Genomic DNA, 27,263 nt, shown 5'->3' with positions numbered 1-27,263 from the left:
TATATATATATTTTTTTTTTTAACATTTACAGATACACATACATTTTATTTCTTTTTCAAAAAAGAGGAACACTACATGTGTTTTTATCTTAATATTTCAGACTAATTTACGAAATTGTCAAGGAAAAGTTCCGTAATCGAAAAAAATAATATTCATACTTTTCAGGGTAGTATTTAGATTTAGAAGTGTGATCGCAAGCAACACGATCCCACATTCAAGCTTCATATTCTGTAATGTAGAGGAAACAAGAGGGGGGTTCGATAATAGCGCACTCAACCAATTTCGTCATTTTCTATATCAGATAAGCAACCATCAACCGAACAACCCCCCACGCTTCAAGACACATCCATCATCCAATACCCCCAGGCATCCACAAAGAAACAAGACCATAGACCTTTCTACATGCTTAACCAAATTTATTCTCATCGATACAATCTCTGTCTGTACTACAACTTCATTTTCAACATGTATTTCCCGCCCTAGATCAATTCAATCCAAGAATACATCCTACAGTTTATCCGTTAATCCTCCAAGCCTCGTCCAGCCTCGACTCTCCAAGACGCAGCGAGCCATCGCAAAGAGCTCTACTTATCATGCTCGTCATCGTCGTTCTTGTCGTCCTTATCGTCCTCCCATCCCTTGTGCAAGTCGACCTCATCGTCCTTCCATCCCTTGTGCTCGTCGATCTTAACGTCCTTCCAGCCCTTGTGCAAGTCGATCTTCGGAAGTTTCGGGATCTCCACGTGCTGCGGTATCTTGACGACTCCTTTAGCTTCGCCGAGACTAGCTCCAATGGCCGCTAATTCCTTGTTCCTGGCGCTTGCTTTCGCTGCGGCTCGTGCTTTCGCGTTCAATTCGAGGTTGATCGCCCGGCTCTTCTTGTCAATGGTGGCGATCAGTTCCGCGACTTCGCTCCTAGCCTCCGCTTCGCCGGAAGCCCTTGCGGTGGCGACACTGGCGACCCTGGCGGTGGCCAAAGCGGCAGCCGCGGCTCTTGCTTCAGCCTTCAAGGCGGCTGCCCTTGCGACAGCAACCTCAGCTTTCCTATCCGCTGCCAGAGCAGCTCGTGCCGCTGCGCTGGCCTCAGCGGCTGCTCTCGCAGCTATGAGAGCCTTTTCCTTGGCCGTGGCTGAGAGGGCGGCTTGCGCTTGTGCGGCACGCGCTGCAATACTCGTCTGCGCAGCTGCGGTGGCCAGTGCCTCAGCGGACGATTTTCCGCCGACCAACGCCTGAGCCGAGGCTGCAGTCGACGCAGCGGCGGTCGCCACTGCCTCTTGCGCGTTCGCCTCGGCCTGCGCCGCAGCGGCTACCTTACCGGCTCGTGCACCAGACCTGGCGGCCATCGCCGCGGACGCGGTCGCTGACACGCTACCCTTCCCCAAACGGAGCAGGGGCGACAGCTTCCCGTGCTTCGAGGGTGGCGACAGGTCGGCCGACGCCAGACCCCACAGAAAGAGGAACGTTGCGAGCAGTGCTGGGATCTTCATCTTCGACGATACTCCGCGGATTGATGCCCGGCATCGATCACCCGTCGGATTTATACCCGTGCGGGGAACAGTTGTGACAACAGCTCGACGTCTGCCGGGGTTTTCGTTCGCTGCCGGCTGTCGTGTGTTGTTTCAGGGGGCGGATGGCTCGCGACAGGTATCCGTGTGTGCTGTGTTTTGTTGAAAGTGTATGTAGAAGATTCCAAGATACCGGTGTTGTTTTTGCGTTTTTGACTCGTGCCGGTGGGCTTTTATGTCGCGTGGGTGTGCTACGATTCAACTCGGGTAGAAACTGGACTGCTGTTGTAGGATTGAGTGTGAGATTTGTTGGAAGAATGGCGTATGCATTTCTGGGGTGTATGAAATTGGGTGATGGAATGAAACGTTCTAACCGTTTGAGTGCCAAGTAGCGCAATCGCGCTATTCAGATTTCATTTCGAAAAGACCCACTTCATTCGACTAACAATAAGACAAACGGTATCGAGCAGCTCGGCTCTTTTTGACAAGATTTTACCAAAAATCCTGGGACTCAAACGGTTAAGATGTTGAATGCCACAGTAGAAAAGACCGTGAGTAACCAGACACGCCTTACTTCGTTTTTTAAGACCTAATTCGACGAAAATACGAGGGGTGTTATCAAAGTTCTGGGAATTGTGTTATAAATGGTTTACTTGATTAACTTTAGTCTATATTACATTGTAATTTTTGAATATAATTTCTGCTTAACTGTATGAATTTATCTTAGTGCGAAACTAGTTTTTTTAGGCCATCTAACTAAATATATATTTTAGGAGTCTCCTCATTAAGTCATTTAAATCCTGAAACCGTCCACCACTTAGAGGTTTTTTCAATTTTGGCAACGGTTGATAGTTGCTGAGTGTCTGATCAGGTGAATGAAGTAGATGTGAACGAGAAAGAATATATCAAAACTTTTCAAAAATCTTGGGGTTAAATAGCTTGACCTTGAATTGACCTTGAATATAATTTAGATTGAAGTTTTTTGGTGTTTTATAAGACTTATAAATATCAATAATTATAAGTTCCAACAATTTGTGAGATATACTTTATGAGTATTACAAAACTTTAATGTTCGATATAACTAAAATCATTTCTTATAAAGTAATCTAATATTAATTAAAATAAATTTTCTAAAATAAGACTCATTACTCATACATTATTAGATCTAGGCAGAAGAATGTTTTCATAGGTTTGCGAGTAAAACATATAATTGATTTTCACAAATGTTTTTGTTTATTAGATGAATAATAAAGTACATACAATTTCTTTATTCCTTACCAGTAACGTACACATTGCGGAAAAGTATATTCTTCAGGTTGTATAACAAAACAAAACATTTATTTTAGGCGTTTCTTAAGCAGCTAAATAATTTAATTGATCCACGTTGGGATTATGAAGAGAATTAAATTCTATTCTTATTTCTTCAATGCATTTTCTGTATCTACTTACATCGTTTCTCACAAAAGTAATTCATTACAAAGAATCTCAATCGCCCTAATGATCACTATATCATAGTTATACTACTAGCATGACATCTGTCCTTTACGGCTTCATGATCGAATAATTCATAGTTTCTTCATTTATTAAGCCTCCCCAGTTCTACCTATTCTATAATTTCCATACGACTATAAAATAATATCATACGCTTATTTATCGTAAATCAAGATACACATTACTTCAACAAATAGGTTTCCAAAACATCTCTCTTTATTAAATGTTCAATTTCCCTCCAAAACATTCCTACATTCCACAAATCAACTTACTCTCTAACTAAAAGGAAAGGAGTACAAAGGGGTAACAAGTAATAATACAAAAAACCACCTCGGTTGCCATCATGCTATATTTATAATTGAAACCACGATATTCCAAATATTCAATTAATACTTTCCCTACATCATTCGACCAACCGCTAACAGCCTTCTGCAACGCCTCCGCCTGCGCCAAGCTATTACCATTCGTACTCTCCCCCAGTCCAACGATAATTCCATCCCTCACAGCTCCAGCAACGGACGCCTTAGCCGCAGCAGTAGCCTCCAAAATCGCCGTCTCGACATCCACTTCCGTGTTGGCCACGGTCTGCACCTTGACCGCCTCGTGCACCTCCGCAGCGGCGACTTCCGCCTGTGCTAGCGCTAGCGCCTGCGTGGCATCCACGTCCCCAGCTAGATTCTTCGCGTTCATCGCCAGCGTTTTCGCCATCGAAACAGCACCCGTTGCACTCGCAGCCGCACTGGCCGCTGCATTCGCGGAACCTATCGCCGCTGCGACAGATTCCTTCAGAACTGAGACTCTGCCCTCAGCATATGCGGCGGCCGCGCTCGCAGCCGCAGCTGCGCCCACCTTTGACCTCGAGATAGCTAATGCTTTCGCCTGAGCGGCAGCCGAGGCCTTCGCCGACAGTTCGACCTGCACCATCACAGCGCTCAAAACAGACGATGCGGCTCTGGCTTCGGCAACCGCGCGCGCCTCCGCAATGGCGGCCTGCTGAGCGATCAGAGCCTTCGCCGCAGCGTTCGCTCGAGCCTCAGTCGCAGTTCTGATCGCCTCAACGGCCGCCCTAGCGGCTGCGCTGGAGGCCTTTGAGGTTTTCACCGATATCTTTATTTTCATCATCGTCTCCTCATCGATCTCCTTTTTCCATGATGATCGAGTCTCTAACAAAGTCAGGATCTTCGATTGAAGCTCAGCCCTCGCCTCGGCTTCGACCTTCGCCTTCGCCTCAGCAACAGCAGCCACTTCAGCCTCTGCTTGAACCGCAGCCTGAGCCGCGACCAACGCCTGAGATTTGGACTTCACCAACATTTCGGTCTGCGAACAAACCTTCGATTGGGGCCTCGTCCTGGTTTCCGCACGTTCTAGAGCTAGCTTCTTCTCCCTCAGTTCGGAACGAACCGCCTCGACCTCTGCCTCCAGCTTCATTCGTACTTCAGACTCCTCGCGTAAACGGGACTCTGCGCGCGACTTCGCCTCAGTTAGGGAACGAATCTCCGAGGAGATCTTCGAATCGTCCTCGACGTGTTTGGTCCATTTCCAGGATTTTCTCTCGATCACTGGACCCTCCTCGACCCAGGTCTTCGTGATGATTTTATGCTTACCGTCCGTGTCGGACTTTATCTCCGTGTTGATTTTGTCTAAGTCCTGGTTCGTCCAGATCTCGCCGCCATCTTGCTTCCCGTCTTCCTTCTCCTTTACAGTTTTTGCGTCGTGTTTCTCGGACTGATGCGCCTGGATGTGATGATCCTCCTGATCGACCTTCGTTTTCGCTTCCAATTTCACCAATGACATTTCTTCAGTTTTCGAAGCTTCCTGTTGGGCTTTCTCGTGCGAGGACTCATCCCTAATGCTCAGTTTCTCAGCGACCGCAGACGAATAGGAGGACGACGACTCGTGTTTCGAGCTCGACCGTGCATTTGATTCGGACGATACCGCATGTACGCTGACCGTTTGATCGGAGACTTCGTTCTTCTGAGTCTTGCCGTTATCCGACGAGATATTTTCTAGCAGAGCGGGTACCTCCTGGCCATCGTTCGCGTGCACGTCCCCTAGGTTTATCAAGGCCCAGGTGACCAAGCATACAACGAATATCTTCATCCTCGATGGAGGAACGCACATTGATCGCGGCCCCTGGCGTTTCGTCAATTATATACCGCATCGAACAGTTGTGAAAACATTGATACTGCTACACACAGGTGACGCATGGCCCCCACGGGACTGGGAACATAACGCGTTCGAATTGACACTTTTGTTTCTTTTTTTAATAGGATTTTTAGATAGGATGCTCGATTGTGATACAGAGGGTTTACGAAGGCTCGAATATATGTATTTCTTCGAAACTTTGATCCCAGAAATTTACAGATTTTCAGTAATTTGTATGTTAAATTTTCAAAAATTCAACAGGATGATGTTTTAAAAATTGAACGGAGAAGTATGTCGTTATTAAGAAGTTTTCACGTTATTTCATTCGATGGACGTATCGTGAACACTGCTGACAAAGACACATTTTCGAGTTCAATTTTTCATTTCATTTGATGGATGTAGTAGGGTGCCATTTTTTTTTCGTTTTCTTACCATTTTGTTTGGAACAATCGAAATTTTATTGTGTAATTTTTCCCAGTATTTAAACAATTTTGTAGTTTTTATTTTGTAATGATTTCGAGCCGATTTTTTCACACGTTATTGGAGAATGGTACCTTTATCTAGGAAGGTCACCCCGTTCGAGAGTAACTCGAGGCGCCATTAGCGCGACATCAGTGGAACGTAAAGTGGCCGGTACTCCGACAGACAATGTATTTAATTGCGCGAATGAGCGGCAGCTCGTAGCCTGAAGTGTTCTGGGCCAGAAACGTCTACGTGTGTTATCATATACCGGCACCGAAGTCGCACACTTCCTTAAATAAAGCTCCGGTGTAATAACAACCGGTGCAGACAATCTCGCCCCACTACTAATTTTCGATATTTCTTTTCTCCTTTCTTCGTTTCTTTTTTTTTCGGCATCGAGTATATACTGTCTCTTAATTCTCTCGATGACGAAAATTTACCAAAAATTTTTCAAGTGATTTTCCAAAGTGCTACAGGTACACACCTCGACGACAGAAGAAAGAATGAACGTGATTTTTTTTTGGATATTGGTGTGTGAATATTGTTGGAAAATACAGTGTGTATGTGTAATGTGACGCTGTGTTTGTTCTATGTAAGATTCTGTAAAATTAAAAGTGAAAATCTTGTGAAATATGTCCAGCCAAGTTATTGCTTTGTCAAATTTGGAAGGGAAGCATTTATAAGTAAAAAACGTTTCAATTATTTACCGGTCGGTGACAAAAATTGTGAAGGAATAATCAAATTGATTTATGGATGTTGACGAAGCTGACAGCTGTTTCTTCCTGAAACGTCAAATTTCTTATATTAATATCGAAATCAGTGTTTTACATGAATTATTCGCGAAAGCTTGATTTTTTGTCAGAAACCATAAATGTATAAAATATCGTAATCTTACCATTCGCTTGGTTTATATATACGTTCAACGTGTTCACATCGTTTACTCTTCGGTTCAAGAGTGGGAGTTATTCGCCCGATGCATTCGAAAGACTGCACTGACAAATACATCCACGATTCTTATCAATTTTAATTCTGTCTCTTCGTTAAAATCGCGACCATAAGAAAACTCGTAAATAATCATAAATTAAAAAACAGAAGAACGTGATAAAATCTTGAATCAATTGTTTTCAAAATATACTAAAGTTTATTTAATATCATAATTTTAATATTAGAATTAAAATTATCAATATAACATTATTTTTTTCAAAGTTTCACTTCATTCATTTTAAATGTCACTTTGTGAATTCCTAATGAACAATCATGAATTTCTCTCATCTTGTAGCCCTCGTTAAAAGAAAGCTAGCTGTTTTGACATCTCTTATGAGCAATTTTATACAAGGTCTACCGTCAATTATCGATCTATGGTACAGAAAATCGGTTATTCCGTTAAAGAAAATCAAGGTGACCTTGAAATCTCTGAAATGCCTCCACCCACAAAAAAAGCACGTACCTTATAAGACGTGCCCCTTGATACCATTTAAGTTCCACGCCTCAACATTTTCATAAAGTGTATCGTTAAGTCATTATTCGAGGTGATCAAGCTACCTGAGATACCCTATGTAAACAAACATACACGTGAGTAAAGTTACAGTCTAGTCGAATTATTTCACACGCACACAAGTAGTCGAGGAGTCGCGACGGTCACCGAAAAACTGTTTACATACATAACGAGATTACGTTCCCGTACGCACGCGTTTGTAGAAAATGTGGCCAATAATAAGTAGACATCAGTGATACTACGTCCGCGATTCATAGTGCGCGCTCCTCGAATTAATACAAAATTGTGTCAACCGGATTGTATATTTCGTCGAGTGCAGTATGTTTTCGCGCGATTGTTCTAGAAGATCGAAAACAAGGTACGTTTTCCTTTGACGATTCATCTGAAAAAGAAAAAATAATTTTTATTGTTGGACATTTTATAAAGATTTCGGGAAAGAAATAACAGATTGCCTCATCGCCTCTCGTGGTAACGGAAATCAGACAAATCGTATGAAACAATCGAACAATGTAATAATAAGTGTATAAAAACAACAAATCAGTCATCGTATCTCGAAAACACCAATATTCTATTCCTTACAAACCGGTTATAACTTACAAATACGTAGGTGCACACCGAAAAACGAAAGTATTCGAACAATAGAATTAAACGGTACAGTGTTTTAAGATAATTAGTATAGTACTTGTTTACGAGTTTATACAAGTTTATTTATTAGTTCGCTACTAATGCACAGAATTTTATTTCTATCGACTGTGATGTGCGGTATAACATTAGCATAATGGACCTCCGTGTGTGTGTATATGTAGCAGTTTAGTAACACTTTTTGCTCGTTGCACATTTAGAAATAGAGGTGTAGCGGATCCTTCGAGTTAACTCTTAAAGTACCTTATAAGATTTCCGGGGACCGTACAAAAATACCTTGAAAAATATGCGATTCTTGAGGTATTTATTAAAATTAAATATTTCTCCTAAACTTGAAGACATTCACGTTTCTTTTTTTCATTTTATTATTCCTATTCAGTAAACGTATGTTCCACTATCTAAACATATTTTATAAGAATAAACTGTCATTACATGTATTTAAATTATATTAAAAATGGAAAGCCGATATATCGGTTCAAGGTATTTTTCAAAAAATTCAAAGCCGATATATTGGCTTTAAGGTACTACAGATTCCTCTCGATTATCGTCTGGCTTGTTCTACGCGATTATTATCCAGGCGTTATCCCCACCACTTGGGGGAGGATAGAACATGTCAAGCGAAAACTTTGTTGGCCTTCCGCTTTTGTTGCCGAGGCTCGAGCTTCGGGCAAAAGACGAATTTACGAAGGCTGAAGCATTTCTCCTTATAAGACTATTGTCCCGGCGCGGACCCGAGTTCGGGACGATAATCGAGAAGAGTCTGTAAAAGACTTAAGCAAAGTTGAATTTGACTGTTCCAAAACACTCGAATCAGTACGATGTAGTCAAGCAAATACGTTAAAAGTCACCACGACGCGATTCATTCGATCAACGGAACGCGTACGGATATGTACCATTCGATCGCGTGGATCGTATTTACCTGGGACGAGGATCTTACAGGTAGGTATCTTTGTCGTTCACTTAAAAACTGGGACAACCGCCGCACATTGTCTAGCCGGACCTCTTCTAAAATGTTATCTCGCGTTCAGAATTTCACGCGATGCGTCATACGGCCTCGCAACGCGTTCTCTGCTCCTCCTCCGTGACGGAGGCGATATCGTGAAAAGGTGAAAGCAGATCGCTCGGTATAATCCTTGAATAGTCACCACGATTTTTTCTTTCTCTTCGTCCCCCTTCCAGTCGTCGGGCACAAAGGCGCCGCGTGAAATCATGACCAAGAAAACGATTTTGCAACCGACAACAGGATCGTTAGAATTGTCCTCTGGGATGCCAATGAAAAAAATATCACTGAACATGCAGACTGGTGCGTAAAATAACGTATCAGAGTAAATGCAATGTAAGTAGTGAAAAGTCTTCACTTTTAGTAACGTACTACTTTATTTGAAATTCGCTACTCAATTCTTAAGAGGTGAAAGTTGATACTATCATACAAGGTATTTGACTGTTTACCGGTCCTCGCGTCATTTTTGTCATTCAAAAGACTAGCAAAATATATCTAAGGTAAAGTCTGTTGCCAGCCTGTCAAAAAATTGTGAATTATTCATTGATAGATTTAATAGAATCATAATTAACTTCCACCGGCAATAGCTAAAACTTACTAATGTTATATGTGCCCCATATATTGTCTTTGAAATTATATCCTACTTATTATAAAACGCCCTCTTGTATAATAAATTACTGCCAGTTGTTACGTGTGTCACGCCGAAATGAATTGAAAAAAGATAGAATTTATTTATGTTACTAACAATAAAATTAATAATTCATCCTTACAGCTATATACATATACTTATTATACAACATCTTGAACATTATAAATTTCAATATAAAAAGAATATAATTTTAATAAAAGATGAGAATGATTAAAATGACCTTCGTCGTCGACAGGTCACGATGACCTGAATTACATACTTACATAACATGCTTATTTTCGGGACAACATTCTGCACGCATCGTGTGTTCCATTGAAATGGGCCGATTTTTGCAGATAAAAAATATACATATCACTTTCTACTCTTTCTTTTTTTTTCAATACATAGTCTTTATTAACCTCCGTATTTTTACCAGTCAAAAAATTCTTAATGTAGACACATTTGAATATTCTTTTTGTTTATCGTTCTCCACAGCTAACGATAATGTTTCAACAACTGCAATAACACTCTGGTGTAGATACTTAACGGTAACCGAAAAATATTTTTCGAAAGTGTCGTTACCGACAGAGAAGACGAATTTACTTACTCGGTTCATAAACACTAAACAGATGTCACATCTGTAATACGCCGTCCACGGTCCAGAGGGTACATACCGCATGTACGCATTAGGTCGAAATTACTCTAATTAATCAAAAAGAGAAATCAATTACGCTTATAGCAATAAGTCTTATGTGCGTAAACACAATTTCTAGTGATATGATTAACGGTGACAGTAGCTAAGTACGTTATTAATTGCAATGATGCGTAAGAGCGATAATTCCATTGCAGAAAGCATCGTTTTCATGTCAGTGGAAGACTATCAATTTGTCAACAATGTGTCAACAACACTATTCGTCGAATTGTATCCCAATCTATTGCAACAACGTCTTGGAAGCTGTTCCCATTGTTAAAATCGTGCCCATCCTTTTCCGGTTCACCTCCTCCTTATTCTTAATGGACTTTTAATACATTTCCTGGATGATGGTAAATATACTGTTGTTATAATACCTTTTCTTAACGTCCTATGCAATTACGGAATTCATGTAAATTGCTACATTAACCCTAGAAAGACTGGGAAAGATGGTCGTCGAACCCACCAGTTATAAAATATTAAAAATACACTATTTTATCCACCCAGTCAGCCAAACCTGCAAAGCCAAATTCTGCCCAATGCTTGTTATCAGGTTATGGCTACAAGTTTGATGCAAGATCTGCTATCAACAACTTGTACGTACATTAGCAGCAATTCTCACAATGTAGCCTACATTATTTGCTTTACCATTTTGTCAGCAGTCTTTACCTGCAAAACCCAAGTTAAATGCGGAAACAGATAGCTATGGTTTTTTAGACAAATTTTGTCATTATTTGCTGACAATTGGCTCGAAATTTGCATACAACTGGTTATCAAGGCCGATACAGAGTAACAAATGTTGTTTGTATGAAATTTTTTTAGCCTTAGTTTATACTCTTTAATTCTCACAATTAGAAATTTAAAATTATAGCAAATATGTATGAGTATGTTGGACCAGACGTCCCGGATTAAAGTCGTTCCGTAGCATTCCGCATTGAAAACTGTCCCGGAAAGTGTACCGCATTGGATATGTAACTTTTCGCTGTGGCACAAAATTACTGTTTCCTCTACTTTATACTAAACAGCGCTATTAACTGACAACAAAAATTCAAGTCAAACGTGTCACGTTCAGTCATGTTTGACAATAAGAAAGCTGATAAGCATTTAATTCATTTTCACAGAATCGAATTATGACTCACAAATTTCTTCTTGAAAAAGATTCCTAATTAATGCAGCGTTTCTGCGAATACAATTATAACGGAAGTAACACGAAGGGATAATTAAGAGTACCGCGATACATATGTATCTCTAAATAGCTTACGCTAGTTACGCATCGATCTGATTGCAAGTTGACCGCGAATAGAGCACGCAAATGCAATCGGGCATTTTCCATAGAATTGTATGAATAACGATGAAACTTTCCCACGAGATGTTTTTCCGAGCTTCAATGTCAGGAACACGTAATAATCGTAAACTAAACTATTCCATTCCACTTTTTTTTTCTTACAACGAGGTCACGTTATTGCCGGCGCGAATGGGACTTGAATTGAAAAAGGTTGTGGATGTTCATGCAAATCCATAATTTTATAATCTATACTTACAAACGAAGGAAATTAAAATGGACATTAATTTTCTGTGTCAAGCTTTATTAAGCTGAGAATGAAATCTATCCAGAATTTTATTATTACAAAAATGTTATATTTTTCTAAATTTGAATTCTATTTTTCCATATCTCAATAGTTCCTTCATTGGGATAAAAATATTTTTTTTTTAAGAATGATAGAATCTCAGTACATAATAATAATAAATTATTTCTTCGTAGAAAAGGAAGTACATATATATAGTGCACCATCTCGATACCTACACGATCATTATCGTTGTTAGAAACCAGAAACCCCAGAAACTACCGGCATTCGGTCTCTTGCAATCACGGGACAGTGTTGTGTCGAAAGAACATTGTTCTTCAAAATGAAGTCGCAGGTTCACAATTAAGGGGCAGGATCCGTAACTGCAAACGTTAGTTTTCTGAACACTGAACACCAATCAACCACTGACAATCATGTAACATGCCCTTGGCATAATTTCAATTGTGTTATTACTTCATTGTTATGTTCTGAGAAACTTCTCAGGTTATTCACGACAGGAAAATTAATACTGTCAGAATCACAGTAGGCCACCAATTCATCTTTTCATAAATGCATGCAATTAACAATACCCATATAATAATTATATTACAGAGATGTATTGCAAATATATATGCCCAAGTGTATTAAATGAAGTCAGTGCTAACTGGTACAAATTCAAATCTGATGTAACACTAATATTCAAAAAATTAAATTTAACAGTAGTTTCTTTTAAAATCTAGTTTAGTCTCTTTCTTTTTAAATCTTCTCTAAAATTATAGAATGTTAATATTAATCTGTAACAGGTTCATAGTTAGTTTCTTTTACCCTAAGTATTAGAAGTAGATCAATCAATTACTAATGACAAAATACATGTATTATGGATCATTACAAAAAAAGTAATGCATTTATTTAATTGAATATATACATAAGTTGTTTATTTTATACCCTTAAATACATGCATAATATTATTCTACTTTTCACAGTGTCCCCTAATGAAATACTAAATTGACGCAATGATTAAATAAGGATTAGTTTAAATCTTTTTATACATATATTTGAAATTAAAGCAAATCTAACAAAACTATAAATGAAAAGAGCCATTGTTAAATTACAGACAAAATCGATTACAATAATTCAATTAAATGATTTATCGTAGAGTGTTATATGTTATAAATTATAATATGTATATACATCTATTGTTAATATGTTTTAAATACATATTGTACAGAGTAGGACTAACGTGATATACATAACTATTATACTTTTATTTTTTATACAAAATTAATACGAAAAAAGAATATAGATTATTCAATACTTGAAAAAAAAAATATATGGTATTTAATATATATCCAAACATAAATCAGGTTCCAAACTAAAAATTTTATTATGATTTTTCCTACATAATATTCAGTGTACTGTCACTAAAAAGACTGAACACAAACTTATATTTACTCATAATTATAAACCTTTGTTTCGTTCATTTATTTTATTGGAATCATATCTTTCAATGTAACATGTACACCAAACGACCAAGTATTTTTCAAGTTCTTGTTTAAAATTTTTTATGATACTGCAATAGTAGTATACATTATGAATTTTATAATTTTCAAAGCAGGTTTTTGCAGTAATAAATTTGTCAAGTGACACAAAGCAACCAAACACCTTTACATGGTATACATATTTAATATTCCTTGTTAAGGGTTGTTTTAAAGAATGATAATACTTTAGACATGAAATTATTACAGAATCTTGATTGCAATATCTAGTATAACATTCATCGGAGAAAAAACAAATGGACATTCATTTATTACTAATATAGTTGAAATATTATAAATATATAGTCAATTTTCACAACAAAATTTTAAAAACATCAACAACTGTTTTTTATTACAAACAGTGAAACATTAAAACAGACGAATATTTTCATTGGACAACCTATGTTTCAGTTAATTAGTAATTAATGTCTACTTATATTTTTCTTCCAACTGTACAGTGTTAATGCAAAAATGCTGAGTTATATCATTCCGTACAAAATCTAAGACATATTTCATATACAGTGATGTTATAAACATGTGCAATGTAGATTGTGTGATTCTGATTCGATTATTTGAAAAATGCATATGTTTCATGATTTATTTCGTTACTAAAAACGCGCAATAAAATAGTTCCAGTTTCGATACAAAAACACTTGTATAGAAGAAGAGATGATGGTATATACTGGAAAAGAGAAATATTGATAATTAACACCTTCTGATAAATTTTCTTTCAATATATTGAAAAAGGACTGATAATTTATACACGTTTAATGACTAGTGCATTTATAATTTCTCTACACCTTGGTATCTTAGTTCAGTAAGATGAGATAATTTAACTAAAAATATATATGTACGTACTATTTACATATACCTTACACTATAAGAACATTAAAATTGATTTTGAATATGTCTCTTTCAAAGAGAAGATTCCTTTTTTTTTTAAACGTGTTAATAGACAATGTTCTACCGCTTACATAACATAAATTTCCTTATGTACAAAACTCTTATTACTGAACTCATGTTAGGTGATACAATAAGACGTTTTAAGCTTTTATTAGCAATGGTTATTGTTTGTGTGATCGTCTCTACTATGATTATAAAACAAATACTCCACCACTTTATAACTACATCTATCACCCAATACAATTTGTCCAGTACACAAAGAAAAAGCCTTAGCAGTGTCCAGTATGCCTACAAGTAACAGACTAGCCACAGGCAAGAATCCTAAACCCTACGACACCATCGTAAATTTTCAGCGAAAACGAACATTTAGCGTGCAACTGATTGCAAAGTAGTAGGAACAGCAAGAAATTTATCCATACTAATGTAATTAAAAAAAGAAAATGTGTTTTAAAATAGTTGTTCTACGCTATTTATTCACAGCCTATTTTGTCATTCTGGAAGGCTTATTATACATATTCTCCCTTGCTGTAACACACCATCTCTTCTGCCATATTATACAATATTTACCCCTTAATCAGAGAATTACCTTAAAAGGACGGCGAATATATGGATTCTATTAAATATTTGCGAATCTTTCTTGCCACATGTGAGTTCGGTGTTGAGTAGTTAATATTGGATTAAGAACACGTTCTATACAATTAATACGTCCCTTAAATCGTTCTCTATCTCTAGCCATCTCCTCCCACGGACCTTTTCGAGCTGCACGGTATGCATAATCCCACTGTACCATTATATGAACAGTGGGGTTCAAATTAAATTTCACCTAGAATAAAAATCTCATTCTTTAGTACATAGGAATCCAAGTAAAGAATTCTAGACTGTAAATAATTATTTACTTTTTGAGTCGGAGGAACGAGTTCTACGCGATAGCATGTCGAATTATCGGTTTCTTCATCATCACTAGTTTCATCTAAATCACTTTCGTCGGTGTCCTCAAGATCGCTTTTGTAAATCTCAGATTCTGTTTCGAAAACTATACAGTAACTGTCTTCTGAATCGATGGAACTTTCTGATATTAGGCGCGATCGAAATGTCTTTCTTTGCAAATTGTACCTGTTCTCAACACAATTCTCGTCAAACATATTCCTGTCTTCTCCGCACTCGGATATACATCTCATTCTTGCAGGCACTTTAGACATTCCCTGATTGTAAGTTTTACACATTTTTGGTGTCTGCACTATAGGTTCCACATCAGCAAACGTGAACGTTGCATGGCTAATTGTTTCTGTAATATCTAATCCATCTACCACGTCTTCGTCTAAACTAAAACAGTCTTCTGATTCTTTACTCTCTGTTGTATGATACACATCAAGGTCTTGCCAGTTTTCGAAATCCATTTGTATATCTGCAGCAAGATCGTGCTTTGTGCGTTCCTTTCTGTATCTAGTTTGACTCACTCCGGAACGCCTAAGCTGCGATCTTGCACGACCCCGACCTCGACCCTTCGCCATGGTATTCACTTTTCTTCTTTGTTTTGGCGAGAGTGGTCGTTTCATTGTTATATCGGAATCAATTAAATTTGTTGTAGAAAATCGATCTGTCATGCTGCCATAAACCTTTTGCCACACATTTGTCAACATATCAGATACAGTCTGTTTGTTTGGCTCTACACTTACTATGTCTGAACTGGTTGTGCACAAAAGTGGTTCACTATCTGTGATGAGTTTATCCTTCGCAATATTGTCAAAACAATCAGAAAATTGCTCCTCGCTGGAAAATCTATCATTATTGGTATATTCACAACTATGCATATTTTCTATGTTTCCTGTACTATCCAAACAAACATGCTCGAATGAATCTTCTATACTCTCTTCGTTTAAATTTTCAGTTGTCAATAAATCACAAAAGTTCTCCTCAACAATAGATTTTCCTTTATCAGATCTTTCAGTGTCCTTGTTATCAATACCAATAGAATTGTAGTTGTATTTTAATTTTCCAATTGCGTTTTCATTCAAAATTCTACTTACATATAGTTTCTTTTCACCAAATATATCATGATGAATATTCTCAATAATATTTAAAGACTCTTTCATCGAGGCATTGTGAATATATACACTATCAGTGCCCAATGCATCCCTTTTCGTTGTCATGTCTTTAAAAAATTCAGGGGAAATGAGACCATTGTTTACCACTGTTACTGATAATGGATAATTAATGCCTGTCAAAAATGATACGGGGACTTTGGCAAAACGTTCCCACATGTGGTTGAAAGCATTCAACACACTATGAAGCATGTTCTCCCTCTTTGGATTTAATATTTTGCTCTCCATGTCCATTGTATCCTTCATCAAATACATATTCTCCATGATGCTAGTTTCAAAGATAGATGCTGCACAGAATACATGTCAAATGTAAAGATAGTTGATATTATTACATGAAAATAATTTCATTCAGAAAAGTTTTTAATTTATTTACATACCTTACTCAACACACTGGTAATGCTCTACCACCTCTCTTAGTCCTCATAAATCTTCTTTGTTGCACTATAATAAAAATTAAAATATTAGACGCGTTATTCAATCATTCTTATCTCAATGATTACAAAAGTGTCGTTATAAAAATCACTATTTCTTCGATAATATCGCAAATGTATGGCTTGCGCTTATACTTTTGTAACTGACTGTATTTCCTATCAGGTATAGAAAGAGTCCTCAATATAAGATTCTTACGCATTTTCCAACAAAAAGCATTTCGTTTTGCGTACATGTTGTTTTGCAACGTATAAACCGTACGATTTAATATTTTCAAGAGCATAAGAACGTCTAAATTTGATACGCTACATTTTTATTCTGTTAAAAACATCCGCGAATCGATGTATACCGTTTACAATAGTAACGCGATCCCGCCACGGGCTTACGCGCACATTCCAGAGAACGACATTGGTTGATATAGCGAATCGCGTAATGACGGTGTGACCAAACCCTTGACATTACTCTGGTTCTCGCGTACGGTTGTAATGATTATTACGATCTATTATTACACGCCGTAGCGCAATGATCCTACGGAAAATATATTTTCATACGCATACATACAACAAGGCAAATTCCCAATGCCGTGACAACCACAATCACGTAGACAATCTTGCTCGCAGTACGACGACTGATTCTTCCTTGTAACAAGTTTGTGGCTTTCGAACAAAGAGTTTTCGGTGAATCTCGTTACGTCGGACACAATGCTTCGCTTGGATTCTTTATTAATCTCGAAGGATTCCATTGTAAAGGTACACATTATCATAGCACACATTTCGGGGACAACTTTTAAGCGGCCATTTTCAACTGGTTGATACTCCTAGCACTCGTGATTCACGCGAGACAGTGGCGCTGTTTTACCAACGTTTTGCACGTACGCTATCTTCGAATTCACGATAAAAGGACTGAATGGCATGGAAAAATTGTACCAATTATCTTTCACGATAACAACACACCAGTTTTGAATTTTTCTTTAAACATTCTATGTATAGATTTCAAATAGTCAAAATTGCTGAATAAAAGTATTACATAATTATTCAACTATATGGGAAGTGATTCATCAACTGATGAAATCCATTGTTTCGTCGTAGAAATTATTGCACGTTGCATGTCTGATGCAAATGTAGGAGTATAATGTAATTCTTTGTGTGCAGCTTAATCATACACACTCATAGAAGAAATGGAGAATGATTAATTGAACACTCAAAACAATTTGTACTAGACTTTATTGGAAACGATACTCTTTTTAAAACATATAATTCTAATCACATTAGAATGTGTCTTTGTAACAGTAATAACTTTACAATCATCATTGTAGTTTATTGTACATTCAGATTACTGACATAGAAAATAATACAAGATATACAATTTACTACTCCTGAATAAGAAATGCTTATAAGTACTGCAACCCTATACCAAATTGAACCGGTCGCAATACATCGCCTTTACCGTACCAGAAAGGCCTAATTAGATTCAATTCGATTCTTGCAACGTCTCCAAGTTTCATTACAATACCGCCACCAACCGAAGCACGTATATCGTCCGTGAAGATTTTCATATTCTTTGTTAAATTATTTGCTGAAATAAAAACATTAATTACTTTTATATGTCCAAGAGAATTTCAGTTAACTGATCAAAAGTTTCCGCAAAAAATATGGAATGTTTCACTTAAATTAGTCATAGTGACCTTTAAGTTTTGATACATAAGTTCATATTTCAAAAAGTAGTTAAGTGTAAATTCATATTACAAAGTTGTCGAAATAATTCTGTAGCAAATTTGATGTCTCGTACCGCACATTAGATTTCCACCGTTGACAAAACCATGTAATCTGAACAGATCTCCGAAACCATTTCGACCAGGCCTGAATGGCAGCGGTGTATATAAATGAAGCGCAAGCGCCCAATACGCGTCGCCACCTAGAGAATTGTTATCTTTTCGGGGTCCACAACCCCTCATGTCGAATCCTCTGAGGTTCAGTGGTCCTCCCAAGAAGAATCGGTCCACTATGTTTACTTTCTTATCGTCATTAATTCCTCTGAGCAGTCCAGTCTGAAGACCCAACTGGAAATTCTAATATAAACATTTATAATAATATTAGTTATACAAGAGTCAAAACAGTTAGTGAAAATATATGTATAATTTAATATAATAGAACTTCAACTATTTTGGCTTGTGCAAGGAAATCAAGTACTTGTCACGGGCTTGATCGAAGTTCTACTGTAATTAACGTTGAATGATACTTGCAAAGTATTCGTGTGGCGACCAATTAGCTTGCATGACGAGTTCATTTTTAACAAATCCAATGTCTCCACCAAGCCCAGCCACTTCTGTTGAAAACTGAACGAGACTTCCCACAGTAGGGAATATCGTAGAATCTCGTTTGTCGATAGTATAAATATACCGTAACGCAGATTTCAAGCTAGGACCACTTTGTTCGCGAACGGAAAACGATGCTTGCTTCGCAGAAATGATTTTCCTATATGTAGCTTCGTACTGTAGATTGTGTTTCAGTATACCTGCCCCATCTGGGTTAAGAGCAACATCTAACAAAAGGCCTTTGTCACGCTCATTAAAACCAGACCATGGAAAGTCAGTGCTTGTGTTAAATACGCTAGCACTTAGCCTGTAGAAGAAATTAAATTATAATAATGGAAATGTAAATTATTCAACTGATTAGAGTATTACATACACTGTATGAAGCCAATTATCCACGAGTGGTTTAATAGCCGACACATTTACATTTGTGGAACTTTTTGTACCATGGGAATATTCCATTTGAAGACGTTCTCCTCTACCAAATAAATTGGGCGTTTTCGCTCCAATAATTACAGAGCCTTCATTGTTTCCGACCATAGTGTTAATGCCACCTATCAAGCGTCCAGTTTCATGTACCGTAAAGGTAACCTGGAGAAGAACATAAAACATATGACATTTCTCACAAAAATATCCAATCTATAAGCAAATAGTTTGTTAATGGACTGAAAAGAATTAAATCTGAGAAATTACTTATTTGTTGTTGAATTAGTGTGTAATTATATAGACCCACTTCAACACCTTCTGGGGAAGCATGAGGACCTTCACTGGTATCAATGTAAACTCCCACATTTCTGAAACATCCTATTGCCTCTAGTTTTCCCTTGACTCTATGGGCACGTATGATAACATCTTGAAAGTCTTTAGCTTTAAAGAGGTCTGTTACTTGAGCCTTTACAATATCATCTTTCGTTCGCTTAAGTCCATCCACATGTATTCTGTCAACTCTTGCCTGTGTAATAAAAAAAAGTTGAAATCGAATATATTAAAAAAAGAATGAAGTATCAAATATAGATTTGAGCTTAAATATACCTTCATTGTTAGCAAATCAACAGGCTTTCCTTCCATTTCATTCTTCCGTAATATGTTCTTTCTCTTCTTAAAATTTGTGAATTAAAAATAAATATTGGTAAATGATTACATTATTTAAAAAATAGCAATAGAAAATATTTCACTGGAAATATAAATTGTTTCAAGTGAAATCACAAATGATTACTTACAGAGTCATCTTTTTTTTTAGGAATGTGTTTTTTTTCTTTGGGAATAGCATCATTTGTGTCCTGATTTAAGTTTCCAGAAATATTTGATGCCTAAAATTAACGAAACATATTATAAATTATTCAAATATATTAAATCCATAAAAAATGTAGAATATGAATAAAAAGAATAGCGAAGATGAGAGAACCTACCATAAAATAAATGGAAATAGGAAAACCTAATATAACTTCTAAGTAACAGATTACAGAGAAACGAATTATTATTAGAAATTACTCAGACTGTAAATTAATAGTCTCGATTTTAGGTTATAGCGTGCTTTTCTAATAATATAAGCTTACCTTTGCATGGACAGTTCCCATTCTTGTTGAAGTTAATTTTATTCGTTTTGATGGGAACTTACATTAAAGTATTGTAGTAAATTTTGTCAACTCCTTCTTAATATTTAAGAATAAAAAAAAATAGATAAATTTTTCAAATTAAATATTCAGAACATTCAAAATGACTGAGAAGCGTATGGCGTATGGCTATGGCATTGCTATCACGCGAACAGAGGCATCGCCCTCTGTAATAGTGCATCTGAAATAGTAACATCACCACTAACATGGCAATGTTATATACCAAGATTACCAAGCAGTAAATTTCACAAACTGAATGTATATAAATGATCATCTTTGGAGTTGTAAAATATGTAAAAAACTGTTAATAGGAGAAACAGAGCAGTAACAAAAAAATAATTAATATAGAAGAATAATCATTATACCCTCACTTCAGTACAATAACTGGTCAAAAGTAAATTTTAAAGGTCCAACTACAAATTCATATTACACACATCTTAATGGAAATAAGTATTATATTTTACGTCTATAAGTTACATTATAAAATATAACATATGTGTATATAATATATGCATATAGAATTAATTATATATTTTTAACTGCAAAAAAATAATGTTATCAATACCAGAGATGGCAGCTTAACATATTTAAATATACATACTCCTTACTGATAAATATCTAAAAGAGTGACTGATCTTGGAGACATCACAGTGTGAAGATTTGCACAATTAATGTATGTTTAATCGAGGTAGATTTTACTATGATATTGACAGAAATATGTCTTATTATAAAGGGAAAAATTGCGTTTTAGTAAAAGTTGAATGCCAGATCCAAATTTTGTACACAATACAAATTCACTCGTCAAAATTAGTCCCGCTTATTGACGTAATCATTTACAGGAACTTTAAAAAGAGGAAGACTTATGAATCTATAAAATTATGTTCCGCATCCATACTATAATAGAAGTCAATTGTCATGTACAAATAGAATGTTTTTCATGTGTACAATAACAATATAAATTGAGAAAACACATAGCGACTGAGTAAACACTTAAAGTTAGAAATGTGATATACTTTCTTTATAACATCCCTTCATATACAAACTATAACTTTTCATATACTTCTAGTGAGAAATAGTATATTTAAGTTCATGTGATTTCCTAGCATAAGTAAAGAGACATTAAAGCTTTCTGCGACGAGAATACTTCCTCCATTTCAGATTCATTAATGTAATAAATTATTTAGCAGTCATATAAGACTATTATAAATGTGTGTGCGTAATTAAGCACTTTCTTTCTTAAACCTTCTTACTGTCCACACTACTGTCGGTAGAACTTCGAACGTCAATAGACTTCCAGGTGGAATAGTTTTAAATATCATTGTCATTTTAAAATTATCATAGTGCAGCTGGACCCACTCTTGAATGTGTATTAGAAGCAGGCACAGGACTTCCATGAATTTCTAAATCAAATTCTGAATTTGACAAACTAGTTCTCATGACCCTGCTCCACCGATTGGTGTTCTCGTTCACGTCAGCCGATCTAACACACGCGCGGCGTGCTTCTTGTCGAATAATTAATTCATTGGTCATATACGCCTCCCGTCGAATACGATCCCGTAATTTTGGATTCATATCGGGAATGCACCATCGTATAAGTATCATCACGAGAGCCACGATATTCTGCAAAATACGATATCATTTATTCGGTAACTGAATATGCACAGCGTATAAGATGAGTCACAAGAAGCAAAATATTAAAGTATCCATCATGGATATAAAAATACAAGCATTATTGATTAAAATAAAAATATAATTAGACAAGGTACATACCTCGAATACAACAACGAAAGCTAATCTTGCGGCTAATACATGCCAAAACATGATCGAATATTGATATTTATTTGATGAGTTTGGTGGTTCCCTGTAATCTGGATACCTGCATGTGTCAATCTGTTCGTGGGCGGGTAAGGAAAACGGTTCAGTTCCATTTTTTAAATCGCTCGTATTAAACTTCGACAGGGAATGGTCCAAGAAACCTTCTAGAGAATAATTGTCGGACACGGTGATTCGATAAACTAATCGTGGTATAAAATTCGATGTAAAAGCTATAATAAACGCCTAAAAAAATATCGGTCACTTATATACATTCTGTTGCGGAAAATATTTCACCCATAAATTTTCAAACTTACATTTGTTATAACAGACAGTTTGGAAATGGAATCGAGAATACGATACCATATACCTATGTCTATGACACGCTGTCCGACTGGCCTTCTGTACATTATTAACAATTTTTTCGCATCCAGTCGCATTTCAAAAACGTTATTCAGTAATGCAAAAAATGGCGCTAACGGAAATGCAGCAACGAAAATGGTAACAAACCCGTATTGTAATACTAAAATAAATAGAAATCATTGAAAATTATACAAAATGCACTTAACAGATTTATGTAAATACAATACCATTACCCATTTCTAAATACTCCGGGAACAAACTTCTCGGGCCCCATTCTACTAATTTATAGTCTTTGATCCATTGAAGATATTTTCTGGCGGTAGTTTTTCTCTCTCCATTCGTCTTCATTCCAACGTGTACTTTCAAGGTATTTAACCATTTGTAAAATAGTGGGAAAAGCATTTCTAATATTGTATTCATCGCTTGTTTGCCAATCATAATGATGCTCAATTGTATACACAGCTCCATAAGGCAGCCACCAGGACCACACTCCTCTTGCCGATAATCAAAAAACCGATTATAATTTCCTGGATACCCAACGAACTTTCCTTTGAAAAATGCTATATAAAATATGGAAGCATAATAATTTACAAATTCAAGTAGATATATTTTTAATGTTAAACTATCGTCGAATTCAGTTTGTGTTCGGAGTAATTCGATCTGCAAAATATTAAAGCAGGTATCACTCAAGGAAATGCAAGAAAAAAAATATGCATTTGAACATTTACTTTTCTATTCGCAATACCTCTGTTAAATATTCTGCCAACCAAACATAGGCCCAGTTGAACACAACAATGCAGCACAAATTGATACTGGCTGCAGTAGCTGTAGTAAAGAGTATCGCATAACTGGTTACCATAGGATGTCCATAAACGCTTAACGCGGTTAACACAGACATCCGATATAGAACAACTCCTAAGACAGCCGCCATGGCTATGGCAATCTGAGTCACATTACAATTTAAAGTCAATTTATTGCAAATAGCAATTACTTAATTTTTTCAGTTACCTCCGAGTAAACTTACCAATAATAAAACGACTGAAAAACTAAGAATCGTGGCAGGCAGTCTCATTTTCCAAAATGGTACCTTTGGTTCTTCGGTATTTGTAATAATGTTGAGGGACTTCTTTTTTACATGTGCTAAACGTGCTAAGTACTGGGGTCGAGGATGTTCCTCTTGAGCATCTAAACCAGTCAAGTCCCATTTATGGGTTATTTCAGCCGAGTATCTCTTCCACAATTCCAAAAACAACGTAGCTAATAAAAAACATACGAAAATACGAATAATTAATCGAGGACTCACAATTTAATATTAATATTACGGATACTCTATAATAACACATACCCCATAATGACATAAATATAGAAAAAAATACAGTAGATGGATTATCAAATAAATATGTAATTCTTGAATGCAGACAAGTCTCTTTCAAATCCCAATATCCACAAAAGTGGTCACACAAGGGACACATTAGAATGGTACCATTACCATTGCAAACGTCTTCGCTTGGTTCATTAGAATATAGGGTTGCACAACTATATATAAAGCAAAGAAGACCAACGACACTAGCTGGTATCAGCATATGCGTGTAAAAACCAAGCCAAGCGAAGTAAAGGCCAATTTTTACACCAAAATATTCTTTGATATAATCTAAGGGTTGATAATGAAGACATTTCTTCAGACTGGCCCATTCAGTGTATAAAAGATATCTCATCGACTCTGGTGATTGTAGATCACCCTGAAAAGAAAAGAGAAATCAGCATAAGATTTTGAAAAATTTGAACAGCTTCGAAATTGCAGATGCATCGTTAAAATTTCAAATCAACCCTCGAAGTACCGTTTTCTTAATAGCACGGTTTAACGTATAATACCTAAATCGTTTTTCTGAAACATTAGTACCGCCGCGTATTAACGGTATGTCCCCCCTAATCGTAGCAGGTATAAAGGGCGAGACGAGGATCGAGGAGGTGCAGGTATAATAAAGTGCCCAGCCCTCGAAGGCGCGAGCTTATTGCAACGCCTCTATTGTTTCAAACATTTCTTCAAACTGGGAAAATCAATTTTATGGCACCTTTCTTCCTGATGTATAATAAAAGACGGTAAATTAACGGTATTTTTATTAAATATGCAAAATACTATTATAAACTTCATAAAGGCATAGGTCATTCCATTTCAGAAATATTTTTCTTTCTCATAAGAACACTACAAATAAAAGTACAAGTTGACTAGTTTCCTTTAATATTTCAATTAATAAATTCAGAAAACATTTTCGGAATTGAAACTTCATGAAATTTTGCATTTATTATTCACAAGGAGTCAAAGAACTTCGCGTAATATAGAAATACGTCATTATATAAGTTTCCCTTTAGAAACACAAAACAGAGTAATATTCAGGTAAAGTTTAAATGCTCAACTGCAATTTTATTACCCTCGACGACCGTACTACGAACCGATGGACAAAGGATACAATAAGAGTCCAGGTGGTTCTATTGAACGTCCATACCTGAGTAGCCCGTCTGATAACCGTACCCTATCTATCCGAGTGTGTGCATAAAAGGGGATTAGGGCAAGACACGAAAATCCTATAAGCCGTTTTGTGTCCAGTACAAAGTCAAGCAGGGTGGTTACATTTGAGCCGAAGGGGCTCGTCGTCACCGAATTTATTATGCGTCCTCCTACGAAAATCGGAGAATAGGATAATGGGCTGTTTGGAAGGTGCGAGCGGAGGAATGCAGTGGGCTAGTATAAAACAATGTGGTGTTTCCAGCAATTACTGTACGCTAGAGGTATCCGTGTCTTAACAACCGTGACCATTTAAAGAGAGGTGTGTCCCGACGGAATGATATCTTCCACCGTGAGCAAATATTTTCCGCGAAAAAACCCTGCCCCCCACCCCCAAAAGAAACCATTCAGCTTACATCATGTAGAGGATATGCAGCCACGTACGCTCTGTCCGAAATCAGCCTTTCTATTCCAAATGCAAAATCGTCGTCCATGGTCTCGGTGAATCTGGTCCTGTCTAAAATAAAGTGTACTATCCTGGCGCGCGTTGCGGCGGTAAAAAAATTCGGCGAATCGAGGTCGAATAAATATTCTTTATCACGGCTGTAAACTGCCGTGAAGTTGTGTTTCATCGTCGGAAAGATCGTTTCGTCGACGTAGTATTTTTTCATGATTCTTTTGAATAATGAATTGACCTCATTGATCAATGTGTTGCCACGGTTCTCGGGAACTCTTCGGCCTTCTAAATCTTTCGTCATTGGCAGTCTAAGTTTCAATATTTCGGCATACCGTCTTAATACATCTCTTGGCGCGTGTATCTTTATGAAATGAAGACCATTTGGTTCGGCTTGCTCGTACTCCAGTTGTAAACCCTCCTTTTCCAAGTTCTTTTCAAATACCTACAAATTCAAAATAGACTATCGGGTAGTTACATATAAAGAGCGTTCCATGATACGAGGGCAAAATTTTAAATACAGAAAAAGCAGATATTTTGCAGTTTTCTTTCGAGTCTGTTTAAGTAAAATTCAACTTACCCGTCTGCATTCTGTGCTACGATATCTTTGAGCCTCTGTGTTATATTCATCCCAAACAAGGACAAAATCAATTGTACGAACTTCATCTTGAAAGTATGAACTAAATGCTGGTTTGGAATTCGAGACCTACACAAGCATAAGATTAATTGTTTGTAATTGTAGATTTTGAGTCACACATATTATTGTATATATAAAATGTAACTTACAATTCTGGAACCTCTTCTACTGTCCCTTAAATCTGTACAACTACCATCAAGAATTGTTACATTTGCTTCATTGTTAATAATCAATGTATTGACATTATCAGGCTGCCGAATTTCTTCCATTGATATTGCACTGTGCATACTGTTTAAACTGTTCATACTTCCAGCATCATATATAGTATTGCGAACACTCTGATACAAAGTTTGCACAGAACCTGCATTTAAATTACTTTGTACCGATCTATAAAGACTGGCATCAGGTGTTTCACTTTTATCCTTTTGTATCCAAGGTATGGAAACTTCTTCATCATCTTCTTCCATTTTAATTGAACAGATCAGTACTCAAATTCTACTTATTTGAATCAAACAACGTGTACTACATGCAAGCCAGATAAAAGGAATTTGTGTATTTATAAGGATCACAAATCATTTACAAATAATTTTTAACTAATTCTACACTACCGTTTTGTATCGAACGAGGTAACTGTAAGCTACAGTGAAACTAAGAGGTTAATAATAATCATTAACTAATCATTGGTTCTAATATATGTAACTAAAAATGTAATAAAAATTCTAACGTATATAATGACCCCACGAAAAGTGCAATTTACATATGAAATAAAAAGTGCTAACAAAAATAATATTTTATTTCTAATTTTTTATGTTAACAGATATAATTTTTGTTAGATTTTCTACATACATGGAAAGCCAAGGTTCGAATATGTTATACTCTTACACAATTTTCATCAGTTGTCCATCGAAAAATCTTTAGTTCCGGATGTTGTTAAGATATGAAGCAGGAAATTATTCTACATCCGTCTCCGTATTGT

General features: G+C 36.6%; 4 protein-coding genes across 6 annotated transcripts; all 4 read right to left on the bottom strand.

The window, feature by feature from the left end:
- Positions 1 to 585: 585 nt before the first annotated feature.
- Positions 586 to 5,097, bottom strand: LOC107188312 (nuclease SbcCD subunit C-like). Its single transcript, XM_015576587.1, has 2 exons — positions 3,391 to 5,097; positions 586 to 1,488 (listed from the first exon to the last, which is right to left on the bottom strand). Exons 1-2 carry the CDS (start codon positions 5,095 to 5,097, stop codon positions 586 to 588), a joined length of 2,610 nt encoding a protein of 869 aa, XP_015432073.1.
- A 6,895-nt stretch (positions 5,098 to 11,992) lies between these two features.
- Positions 11,993 to 16,587, bottom strand: LOC107188409. Of its 3 annotated transcripts, none has more exons than XM_015576698.1 (4): positions 16,543 to 16,587; positions 14,960 to 16,452; positions 14,650 to 14,886; positions 11,993 to 12,008 (listed from the first exon to the last, which is right to left on the bottom strand). In XM_015576698.1, the coding sequence occupies exons 2-3, from the start codon at positions 16,427 to 16,429 to the stop codon at positions 14,680 to 14,682; spliced, it is 1,677 nt and encodes a 558-aa protein (XP_015432184.1). In that variant the 5' UTR covers positions 16,430 to 16,452; positions 16,543 to 16,587; the 3' UTR covers positions 11,993 to 12,008; positions 14,650 to 14,679. The 3 variants fall into 3 exon arrangements, with proteins under 3 accessions (XP_015432184.1, XP_015432185.1, XP_015432183.1); XM_015576699.1 differs by lacking the exon at positions 11,993 to 12,008 and adding an exon at positions 13,816 to 13,842; XM_015576697.1 differs by lacking the exon at positions 11,993 to 12,008 and having other exon boundaries at positions 14,587 to 14,886.
- Positions 16,588 to 17,939: 1,352 nt separating this feature from the next.
- On the bottom strand, positions 17,940 to 20,514 carry LOC107188432 (sorting and assembly machinery component 50 homolog A). Its single transcript, XM_015576726.1, has 8 exons — positions 20,462 to 20,514; positions 20,126 to 20,215; positions 19,938 to 20,003; positions 19,639 to 19,857; positions 19,282 to 19,496; positions 18,837 to 19,215; positions 18,383 to 18,662; positions 17,940 to 18,169 (listed from the first exon to the last, which is right to left on the bottom strand). Exons 1-8 carry the CDS (start codon positions 20,480 to 20,482, stop codon positions 17,985 to 17,987), a joined length of 1,455 nt encoding a protein of 484 aa, XP_015432212.1. The 5' UTR covers positions 20,483 to 20,514; the 3' UTR covers positions 17,940 to 17,984.
- Positions 20,515 to 21,731: 1,217 nt separating this feature from the next.
- On the bottom strand, positions 21,732 to 26,754 carry LOC107188395 (anoctamin-1-like). Its single transcript, XM_015576678.1, has 10 exons — positions 26,437 to 26,754; positions 26,231 to 26,356; positions 25,613 to 26,095; positions 24,039 to 24,432; positions 23,718 to 23,950; positions 23,439 to 23,636; positions 22,927 to 23,353; positions 22,648 to 22,853; positions 22,289 to 22,576; positions 21,732 to 22,138 (listed from the first exon to the last, which is right to left on the bottom strand). Exons 1-10 carry the CDS (start codon positions 26,752 to 26,754, stop codon positions 21,854 to 21,856), a joined length of 2,958 nt encoding a protein of 985 aa, XP_015432164.1. The 3' UTR covers positions 21,732 to 21,853.
- Between the last annotated feature and the right edge of the window lie 509 nt (positions 26,755 to 27,263).

This window comes from Dufourea novaeangliae, unplaced genomic scaffold (genome assembly GCF_001272555.1).
Source record: "Dufourea novaeangliae isolate 0120121106 unplaced genomic scaffold, ASM127255v1 scaffold124, whole genome shotgun sequence".
Classification (NCBI taxonomy): Eukaryota; Metazoa; Arthropoda; class Insecta; order Hymenoptera; family Halictidae; genus Dufourea; species Dufourea novaeangliae.
Note: the sequence above shows the minus strand (reverse complement) of the source record. Positions and strands in the feature narration are given on the sequence as shown.